Raw genomic sequence first — 11,965 nt, forward strand, 5'->3', positions numbered from 1 at the left:
TCAGGGATTCAAAAATGGTTCAACATTAGGAAAAGAATCAATATAATTAATCATATTAAAAATCAAAACATGCAAAAAACATAAAGTACAAAATTCTTTAATACTAAAAAGCCTACAAGGTATAGAGGGACCTTTTCATAATATAAAAACCATCCATCTAAAATCAAAAGCATGCAACATGAAGAGTAGGAATATACTAGAATCTTTTCCAATAAACTAATTAAAGCAAAGTTAGTCATTCTTCCCACTATTATTTGATAGAATTCTGGAAGTGCTAACAAGAGCAATAAGAAAGAAGAAATTAAAGGTATAAAGGTAGGTAAAGAGGAGATAAAACTATCCTTAGTTGCTGATGATTTGATGGTATACTTAGAAAATTCTTGGGAATCAACAAATATATTGAGATAATAGCTTCAGCAAAGCTGCAGGCTACAAAAATAAAGCCTCAAAAATCAGCAGCATTTCTATTGGATAATTACAAAATGCAAAAAGCAATACCTGGAAAATCTCATTCCAAATAACTACAAAAGACATAAACTATCTGGGAATCAACTTCCCAAAATTCACAAAAGACTTGGATAGATTCAATTACAAAGTGCTCTTTAAAGAAATAAAGAACCTAAATAGTTGGGGGAATAGTCAGTGCTAAGGGTTAGGGCCATGTCAGTACAATAAAAATGACAATTCTACTAAAATTAATTTACACTTTTAATGCTATACCACAGAACTTGGTAAGGTAATAAACATCATTTGAAAAAGCAAAAAATTGGGGCAGCTAGGTGGCGCAGTGGATAGAGTACTGACCCTGGAGTCAGAAGGACCCAAATTCAAATCCAGCGTCAGATACTTAATAATTACCTAGCTGTGTGACCATGGACAAGTCACTTTACCCCATTGCCTTGCAAAAAAAAAAAATAAAGTTCTTAAAATAAAAGAACTCTCATTTCAGTTGCTGCAACAAATCGTTCTAATTTAGGCAGGAAATGATTTTCATTGTCTGTGTATAGCTTAACAATCTTGAACAAGTAAGTATATATTAAAAGTTTGTTGGAGTTTCAGTCTTCAGAGTCCATACTCCTCACAATGACCACCTTGGAAATGGTACTCCTGCTCTCATCTTCAGTGCTACTGCACTGAATAAGTTTATTGCACTTGTCACTGACTGTGGCTCTGTGGTTGAAAAAGTCCAATAGGTGAATGTGAATCCCTGCCCCAATAGTCTTGCAGGTTGCACAAAAAGAATCCTATAGTGTTAACCAGTTTGAGTGCATGGCCCGTGATGAGTAGCCTTCTACTCCTCAGACTTAAGGATAGGAAATGGTAAGAATGGTATCTCAACTGTCTCATTGAAAAAGACAAAAACATATAGCTATTTGAACAGACTGTCAAAGAAGAATGAATATACTAGTATTAAATTGGTAATGACAAGGAAAAAAGTCTCTTTTCTGCAGCAGATCCCAGAACAGATAGTGTAAACTAATGAGCTGTATCACACCAATATGCCTGCCTCATGATGAGATTAAACAAGAGAGGGAGAGGGGTGGTAGGGAAAGGATGAAACCTGAAACCAGTTCATTTTTGTCCTAAGAAGAAAGGAATTTCTAAGACATTGCTGTAATGTATCCAGAATCCAGTTCTCTGCCAGATCAAAAGTTATGGTAACTACACATTATACTTCATACAATGAGGAAAAATTGAGCCTGGAGTACTGTCTTCATTCACTGTCCTCTTCAGCTAGCATGGGAAGGGTCCAAGGATAACCCTAAGGGAAATGTTGCTTTGACATTTCTAAGAATACAGCATGGAGTCATAGGATTCAACTGCAAGCTACAGTGGGACTATTGGCACATTAAATCTCTAAGCTTTCAACCTGAAGTGCATCCTAGTGAGCAACACTCCTGTCTAATATCTGGTGTGACTACATGGCCACAACACCTTACTCCCTGTCCCCTGTTGGTTTCAGTGGTTGTTGAATTATTGCTTTAATTTTGACCTTTGTCTTGGGTGGTATTTACTGAACAAATATATAATTTTTAAACAAGCTTATATTGAATGTACAGCAGTATGTACAGGCTGAGTCTTTCTTTTTTTAACCTTATTAACGTGCAACTTCTCTTTATGCACCTGGGAATACTCTTTTGAATAAAGTATTTATAAATCTTTTAAAAATAAAAAGAAATGCTTGTTAGATTGGATTTGGTAATACAATTTTCATAAACCTATAATTTAAATGTTGATAAAAATAAATCCAATTTTTAAAATGTACCTTTCAAGATCATGATTCACTGTAAACAGAGACTAATCTAGTGGAAAGAGCACTGGACTAGCAATCATTAGCAATTAAAAATCATCCTGGATGAAACACTAAAAAAATTATTGACCTTAAAAAATCAAATATTCCTCTTGAAAAATTTCCATTTATTAGCAAGCTTTTGATAGTTAGATTTTAAACAAATCTCAGAGTTTTTCTGTAAATGTAAAGTGACTAGAGTTCTGTAAAATGAAATTGAACGCTCCAAAAATAATGGCCAACATTTACTAGCACCTACTATGTCCCAAGCACTTTACAAATTACCTTCTTTGACAAAAAACAACTCTGAGGTTTCAACCCACACCCAGCAAACTGGCAAATGTGATAAAGACAGGACTAATCAATTTTCTAAGGATCGGGAAGATAGGTATAATAATGCATTGTTGGTAGAGCTGTCAACTGGTTCAACCCTTCTGGGAAACAATTTGGAAGTATATTTAGAAAGAACTAAAACATCAAAATACTTCAATCCAAAGATTCCACTGCTAGGCATTTACCACAAAGAGGTCATTGGCAAATGAAAGACTCCATATACACTAAGATATTTATAATGGCACTTTTTGTGGAAGCAAAGCAGATGTCCATTATTTGGGGAAAATTAAACACTTTTTTACATGAATGTAATGGAATATTACTGTGCTGTAAGAAATGATATGCCAGGGCAGCTGGGTGGCACAGTGAATAGAGCACTGGCCCTGGAATCAGGAGTACCTGAGTTCAAATCCGGCCTCAGACACTTAATAAAGACCCACAACCACAAAAGGATCAAAACTGAATGACACCTCCCCAACATTCTCTTGCAAAGATCTGGGTCCACCAGGGTAAATCACTGCATATGTCATTTTTTTTCCAAAGTACTATTGATTTTACTGAACTTGTTTTAATTCTCATAACAGATGACTCTCTGGGAAAGATAAAAGGGATACAAGGGGAAATCTGGGAGATGTAAAAACAAAAGATATTAATACATCTGGTTTTGGAGAATGCAGTTCAGTTACTCTAGATCTTTTTTATCTAGAGTACTCTACTAGGTTTGAGTGGGAAATAAAATAAAAGGCCCAGAAAGCATGACTAGGAGACCTGTCTCATGGGCTGTCATGCATTTATCATTCTTATTTTCTATTAAATGAGATGTAAATATATAATGTTACCTGTGGACATTCTCACCCCTGCTCCTTAAGGACAAGAATCCTTGTTTATTTGTGTATCTATTTACACTCTGAGCACACAATATATACTTAACAAATGTTTTCTGAATTGAATCCTACCTGAATGATAGGTTAGTAAGATCACTTTGTGTACCACTATTCAAGGAGAGTCAGGAATACTGGATTTCCTCCCAAATTTGGGAATAAAAACGTTTTAAAGTCACCTTGTGAGATAATCTGTAAATGTGTTGATGTGACTAAAGTAACTCCCAAATAAGATTAAATTATAAGTAAAATAAATGACTGTTATGCAATGTCAAAATCAAAAGAAATCTAGAACAAGGATAGTCGAGGAAAAATAAAAATTTGTAGATGCATACATAACAAGGCCCTGGGGAGTTTATTCTGAATAATAACAACCAATAGATAGTTCTCCAAAGAAGAAAGGATGATTTTTTATAGGTTCATAGATAAAAATTTTGAAGAGACCAGGGCCTTAGAGATCATGGAGTCCAACCTCTTCATTTTACAGATGAATAAACAAGTCCAGAGAGGTGAAGTGACTTTGACCACATGGTTGCTGAGCAGAGATTTGAACCCAGGTTGTGGGACTATGGCCCACCTGTAATTTCAATCCAACAATCATTTATTAAGCACCTGGAATGTGTTAGGGCATGGTGCTAGACATGGGAGACAGAAAATGTAAGGTCCTAAAACTGCCATTTCACAGATGTAGGGAACTACTTTTATTCGAAATTCAGAATCACAGGCAAAGTCCTCCTTAACTTAAGAGCAAAGTCAAAGTATTAATGATGCTATTCATCCTTCTGCATGAATCAAAACTATGGATTTGCTTGTTGTTTGAATAGTAGTTTTAAAACTTTTTGATTCACCAACTTCCTCAATAATAAGATCATAATGTAAAAATATATATCCATACCATGATTTCTACATTCTTGATTAAAATTATAATACCTGGGTTTCAACCTTCAAACTTTAAGAAAGTTGAGTGTCCCAAAGTGTTTCATAAAGGCTTGAGTCTTGAATTTAGAGTGAGAAGACCTGGGTTGCAACTCTGCTCCCCTATCTATGGGAACTAGTCAAGTCACTTAACCTTTTTAGGTCTCAGTTTCATCTACCTTAACAAGAAACAAACTAAGTTTCCTTCCATTTTAAATTCTATGAACAAGGTCCTGGACAAGTCACTTCATTGGCTTCTTCTATCTCCTAATCTCTTGAACTAAATAATCTCTAAGATTTTTTCTGATCCTAAAGATATCTGACTCTAAGTAAGCCAGTGACCCCATGTTTCGTTTGCTCAATTAGACTGTAAGCCCCATAAGAAAGGGAAAATGCCTATATTCTCAGATCAGAACAAAGGCCCCAGGGCACCCCAAATACAAGGGACATTTCTAATATACATAGAACAGGAAAGGATCATACATTTATATTTATATTGTAATATATGCAGCTTCCTTTTCTTTTTAAGTGTATATATATATATATATATCATCATCATCATCATCATCATCATCATCATCATTATTTGCAAGGCAGTGGGGTTAAGTGGCTTGCCCAAAGTCACACAGCTAGATAATTAAGTGTCTGAGGCTGGATTTGAACTCAGGTCCTTCTGACTCCAGGATTGGCACTCTATCCACTGTGCTACCTAGCTGCCCCCTCTTTTTAAATATGTATTATTTTCAAAAGTTTTATTCAATTCGGTTTCCTTATTTATGTGTAAAAAATTTTAATATTCCTTTCTAAATTTTGAATTCCATATTCTCTCCCTTCAACTTGCCCTTCCCTACTCCTTAGAAAGGCAAGCAATTTAATATCAATTATACAATTCAAACACATATTAAGTGAAATGTCTAACTTTCACCAGATCAGTGACTCTGTGATCTCATGGTAGCCTACCCATGACTTTTCACATGACATTTTTAGCTATGTTTCCAAAGAGGAGTGATCCAATGAGTATGAGTTCAAGTCTTCTTCTAGGGCAGCAGTTCTTAGCCTGGAGTTCAGAAATTAGATTTCTTAATATTCTGATAACTGTATTTCATAGTATAATTTCTTTCATTTGCAATCCTGTGAATTTTACTTGATGGATTTTAAGAAAGGACCCATAAGTTTCATCAGATTTCCCACAATCCAAAAAAGGTGAAGAAACCTTTCTCTTTCTGCATTTTGTGGTTACCAGTGGGGCATTCTGGCTATCCCTTTGTCATCCCTATTGCAACATGACCAGAACCACTTTCTTTTCCAATCACAATCTAAATGTTGATTGCTCATTTTGATAGAATTAAAAAAAATCAATCTAATTCTTCAACTAAAATTCTCTACTATGTACAGGGAACAATGCTAAATACCGGAGATAAAAAAAAATCATAAATGAAATGTTCAATTGGGGGAGGGCAGGGGTTAGCACTGAAGGAGAGGATAATTCACAAACCATAATAGAACAGGAAAAATGATTGGGATGGATCAGAAAAGACTTCACAAGTACCTGAGACAAATCTTGAAGAGAGATAAGCATTCTGAGAGGCAGAGATGAGGGAGTCTATTCCAGGCATAGGAAACAACATATGAGCAAATATGATACAAAATAAGATGCTATAGATAGAGAGAATTCTGGGAAAATTTTAGGTGGGACAGAACTCTTTTAAGATGGAGAAATCAGGGAAGACTTCGTGGCATAGTAACTGAGCAAAGCCTCCATGGGGGGAAGGATTTTGGCAGGTACAGATGAAGGAAGAATATATTCAAGGGATAGGGAATAGCCAGTGGTAGGATTCAGCTGGTTCACATTAGTTTGGCAAAAACCAGTTCAGTGAACACGCTGTTAATTTATTTGAATCAACGCAAATAGCTTATTCAAATGTATAGCAAGAGATGAAATGCTGATTTTGAGGTAGGTGTCCTATTGGTTTGGAGTGTTGAAATGTAAAACAAGATGGGAAAAATAAAGTGCAAATTGATTTTGAGGAAAGTCTCAAATTATAATATATATTATACTTAAGTGCCTATATATTCTCTCTAGTTGTGGGTTTCCCTAACTGGAAGTCAATGGATAAACACTTGAAGTATGCTGAAGGTATTAGAGATTCTTTTAGGTTGGATGTGGTTGCTGAGGTCTCTTCCATTTCTGGAATTCTGACTTTTTTGAGTTTGCAATTTACTTCAAAAATAGTTATTTTCTGTAAGAATCAGTGAAGTTTTCTGAGCAGGAAAAAAGATTTCATAAGATCTGTCTTTTAGGAATAAGAAGAGAGATTAGAAGAAAGAAGGACAATTAAAAGGCTAATAACATAATAGACCTAGTGAGAAGTGAGAAAAGCTTGAATCAGAGTAGTGGGAATGTAAATGGCGAGATAAGGGAAGTAAAATGGAAAGAAAGTGGGAACTAATTATAAGGAAAAAGATTACTCTGCATGCTGGAGGATGGCATTGCCATCGATAGAAACATGAAGAGGGCCAAATGTGGGAGTAAATAAAGTTCATTTTTGTTGGGTTCAGATGTTGGCAGAACATCCAAATGAAGGTGTCAAGCAGACAGCTAATGATGCAGGGCTTGAACTCTTCACAGGAAGAAGGGTTAGGGTATATAGATAAGAAAGCCCTCTGCTTCAACTTGTAAACAGAATTCTAAGGAAAGAGTTGATCACACTTAGGGAGTAGCAGGAAGTCAGATGGTAGTGGGACACCCGAGAGAGGACTCTCACAGGAGTCCAACCAGAAATGGTAGGGTGACAGTGTCCACAAGGAACAGTCAATATTGTCAAGAGCTAGAAATACATCCACTAGTTCAAAGATAGAAAGGACATTGAATTTAGCACTTAAGAAGTCATTGTGGACAATAGTACAATAAAAAGTGAATGCAACAGGGGCAGCTAGGTGGCGCGGTGGATAGAGCACTGGCCCTGGAGTCAGGAGGACCTGAGTTCAAATCCAGCCTCAGACACTTAATAATAACTTAGCTGTGTGGCCTTGGGCAAGCCACTTAACCCCATTGCCTTGGAAAAAAAAATCCTAAAAAAAAGTGAATGCAACAAAAGTACAATGACTAAACTTGGTTCTAAAGATTCGATTCAATAAAGATTTATGAAGCAGGACTTTATGTGGCAGGCACTGTGCTAAGCACTGGAGTTACAAATGAAAAAAAAAAAGTCTTGGCCCAGAGAGCTGACAATCTAATGCGGAAAGGCAACACGTAAAAAAATAGGTTGAAATGGTAAAACCAGGTGGCTAGGTGGTGATGTGGATGGGACAGTTAAAGTAACTTGTACTGGAGTCAAGAGGACCCGAGTTCAAATGTAACCTCAGGCATTTGATACTTACTAGCTCATGGCCCTGGGCCAATCACTTAATCTTAACTGCCTCGAGTCAAAAATAAAAAATAAAAAGGAGAGGGAGCTCCAGGGAGTACTGGACCCCCAGGACTGACAATAAAGAATGGAGTTACAGAGGTTGGCTCTACAAAAGAAGGCTTTGGGAGCAGTTCAGTGCTCTACCCTCCAGCCGTCCAATCAGAGAAAGGAAGTTGAGGTTCAATTGAGAAGGTGTACAGTGTCTAAACCTGAGTCATTCTTGGTGATCAAGTGATCAGTTTATCCTGGAGCCAGAGAGGAGAGTTCACTAATGGGGAATATAAAAAATGTCACTCTTTTTGTATGATACTTAAGTTTTGCTGATTTTTTCCCCTTTTAAAAAAAATCTTTATAAGGGATAGCCCTCTGGGAGGGAAAGGAGAGGAACTTTAGAGTTTCACATCCAATATATCCATATTAATAACTCTGTGAAAGAATAAAGTCAAAAAGGGAAAATAAACATAATACACTAAACAACTTTTAAAAACTGAAGATAGTAAGTTTTTATCTGAATTTAAACTCCATACATAGTTACTTCTCTGGATATAGATGGTATTTTCCATCACAAGTCTCTCAGAATTGTCTTATTGTACTGCTGAAATGAGCAAGTCCATCATCATCATCAAACACACACAGAGACGCAGAAAATGTGCTTCTGGTTCTGCTCATTTAACTTGCCATCAGTTCATGCAAGTCTGGGAAAGGAGAGGAGGCAAATGATGAGGAAATATAGTTTTTTTAAAGTATGAAAAAAATTTATTTAAAAAAAGGGGTCAATGTTGATCTTTGAAAGTAAGAGTATGGAGGTAGCTAGGTGGCACAGAGGTCGTAGAGCACAGGCCCTGGACTCAGCAGGGCTTGAATACAAATGGGACAGCAGACATTTAATTACCTAGCTTGTGGGAACTTGGGCAAGTTATTTAACTCCATTGTGTTGCAAAAATAACAACATCAACAGCAACAAAGAAATTAGAGTTCCAAAGGACTGAATAAATTAGGAAGAGACACAAAAGAAACAGAAGTAAATGCCTAGTAGTAATTTACAGTTTGATAAACCCAAAGACTCCAGGTTCTGAGATAAGAACTCTCTATTTGATAAAAAAAAAAAACACAACTGGGAAAAGTGGAAAATAGTAGGGCAAAAACTAGGCATAGATGTAACATCTCACACCCTAAACGAAAGTAACTTGAAATGGAGATAGAATTTAGACAAAAGGGCAATTCCATAAACTAATTAAGAGAACAAGAGGTAGTGTATCTATTGGACCTAGGAAGAAGGGAGATGTTTATATGCATGATTTCAAACTACATCAATTAAAGTTTGTGCGCAAATGAAACCAATGCAACAAAAGATTAGAAAGAATATAGATACTTGGGAAACAATTTACACAGTGTTTCTGATAAAAGATTCATTTGTAAAAGATATAGAGAAGTGATTTAAATTATAAGACAAGTCATTCTCCAACTGATAAATGGTCAAAGGATAGGTACAGGCAGTTTTCAAATGAAGAAATTAAAGATATCTATAGTCATATTTAAAATGTTCCAAATCATTACCGATAAGAAAAATGCAAATTAAAAGAACCAGAGGTACCACCTCAAACCTATTAGATTGACTAAAATGATAAAAAAGGAAGATGATCAGTGTTGCAGACAAGGTGGGAAAACTGGGACACTATTGCACTGATAGAAGTGAGTACAGATCCAACTTTTCTGGGGATCAGTTTGGAACTACGTCCAAGGGCAATCAAACTGTGTGTATCTTTTGATCCAGCAATACCGCTTCTAAGTGTATATTCCAAAGAGATCATTAAAGAACGGGAAAGGACCCACAAGTACAAAAATATTTATAGCAATTCTTTTATACTGAAAAAAGAATTGGAAATTGGGGAGAATGCTTTTCTATTGGACAATGGCTAAAGAAGTTAAGGTAGATGAATGTTAAGGAGTACTGTTGTTTAGTGAGAAATCATGAGGGGGGGGCCTCCTAGGTGGAGCAGTGAATATAGCACTAGCCCTGGAGTCATGAGAACCTGAGTTCAAATCGAATGTCAGACACTTAAAAATGACCTAGCTGTGTGACCTTGGGCAGGTCACTTAACCCCATTGCTTTGTAAAAATAAAAAAGAAATCATGAGTAGCCTGACTTTAGGAAAGTCTGGAAAGACTTGCATGAACTCATGCTGAGTGAAGCAAGAACAAACAGGAGAACATTGAACTCATTCAGAGCAACACTGTGAGAAGGATCAACTATGATTGAAGTTCCTCCCAACAGTTCAGGGATCAAAGACAATCCTGAGGGACCTGTTACGGAAAAATGACATTCACATTCAGAAAGAAAAAACAAAAACAACCCCCTCAAAAACAAACGCGCATTGGGGTGTGAATACAGGGCCAAGTCAGAGTACGTCCACTTTTAAAATTTTCTTTGGTGTTTTTTCTTTCTTTCTCATGGCTTTCCCCTGTAACATCGGATTGGCCTTTCTCAAGAAGACTAACGTGGAAATAGTAAACATGGCTGTAGCTGCACAACTTTGATGAGATTGGTTGTTCCCATGGGGAAGAGGGAAGGGGGAAGGGAAAGGAGGGTGTGGTAGAAAAATGTGGAAATCATAAAGTTGCAAATGGATGAATGCTGAGAACAACCTTTGCCTACGATGGAGAAAAGAAAATGGAAAGGGAAAAACCTCTAAGGGATAGCGTTGTGGGAGGGAAAGGGCAAAGGGCAGGGAAATCGAGCTGAGTTTTCTAAGTATGAACATTTTATACCAAGAGGAAAAGAAAAAGAGGTCAATGTTGCAATTGTAAGTAGTCGGAGAGTAGCGGCTTGGAGGCCAGCTTCCAAAGGGCTGATAAGTGGAGGGCTGAGTGTGACAGCGCCAAGGGGAGAGGACAGCCTGGGGAGATAAGGGCGGCCCAGGCGGAGTTGGGAGGCCGGAGCACGCCCAAGTCCTCAGCGCTCCTCGGCTGGATACATTCGTGTAGCAACTTGGCCCGCTTATCGCTAGGAGGAAAGTGCTCGCCCTCCCGCCGCGGCTCGCTCCTCTCAGCCGCCCGGGGCCCGGCAGCTCGCGCCTCGGGACCGCCGCGGCCACTCGGACACGGAGTGGGGGGAGGCCGGGGCCGGAGGGCTCGGGGGGTCTCCCCGAGGGAACGCTGCCAATGCCGGTGCCCGCGCCGTCGGACGCTCCTCTGCCGGCGATTGCAAGCCCCCCCCGCCGTCACCGCGGTACATCCGGAAGCAGCGGGCACTTCGCCCCTCGGATCGGCCCACATGCAGCAGTGCGTCCCCCCAAAGTCCATCGGGACGGCGGGGGCCGTGCAGCAGTGACAGGGCGCTGGGCTGGGCAGAGAGGGATCTGGGCGGCAAAGCCGCCTCGGCTCCTCATACCTGCGCCCCCGGGGAGCCCCGCATTCGGGACAGGCCGCCCCCCGCCCTCGGAAGCCCCCTCCCCGCCATGTGTGTGGGGCGCCTCACCTGGTAGGTCCGGCGGCGGCCCCAGCCCGTGGCAGGGCCGCCGGGGGGCAGCGGAGGGCTCCCCCTAAAGCCGGGGCTCAGGCCGCAGCCCCGGGGCCGAAGCAGCGCGGCCGATAGCCGCTGCCTCTGAAAGGCGACAGCCACCGTCGGAGGCCACAGCACCAAGCGCGCCATCTTGAGCCGGGAGGACAGGCGCCTCGCTAAGAACTCTGGGACTGTGACGGAGGGAGCTCCGGGTCCCGCCCCCTTCCATCCTCCCTCACTTGGGTACCTCGGCGTGGTCCCCCGCTGGGCCCTCTCCGGGCCCCGCGCCCAGGCCTAGCCGCTCCGGGGCAGAAGCAGCGCCCTCTGGGTAGGGGGCGGGGGCGGCCTTTCCCCTACAGCCCCAGCACCCCCAGCCCGCGCTTGGCGCCCTTTGCTGGCCCGGGGGCCCCCCTGCCCCTCCCCCACTCTTATCGCCCCCTGCCTCCCCAGGGCCGCAGAGCTCTATCTCTTCTCCCACCCGCAGGGCCTGCCAGGCTGCATGTATGGGGCGCTTACTGCGTGCTGGGCAAGGAAGCCATCCCTGCCCCCAAAGGGAGAAGCCGAATGAGCAACTAGGCGGGTGGGCACCTACACGGACCGTCCATGGGTCCATCTTTGATCCCTAAGACACTTG

At 40.3% G+C, this 11,965-nt stretch overlaps 1 protein-coding gene across 1 annotated transcript in view; it reads right to left on the bottom strand.

The window, feature by feature from the left end:
* Window positions 1-11,495, bottom strand: part of ABCB7 (ATP binding cassette subfamily B member 7) — a 101,974-nt gene extending 90,479 nt beyond the window's left edge. Inside the window, exon 1 of the mRNA XM_074205422.1 lies at window positions 11,308-11,495. Coding sequence (XP_074061523.1) covers window positions 11,308-11,481 — 174 coding nt within the window. The 5' untranslated portion in view covers window positions 11,482-11,495. The remainder of the gene's footprint in view (window positions 1-11,307) is intronic.
* Window positions 11,496-11,965: the final 470 nt, after the last annotated feature.

Source organism: Macrotis lagotis, chromosome X (assembly GCF_037893015.1).
Source record: "Macrotis lagotis isolate mMagLag1 chromosome X, bilby.v1.9.chrom.fasta, whole genome shotgun sequence".
NCBI lineage: Eukaryota > Metazoa > Chordata > Mammalia > Peramelemorphia > Peramelidae > Macrotis > Macrotis lagotis.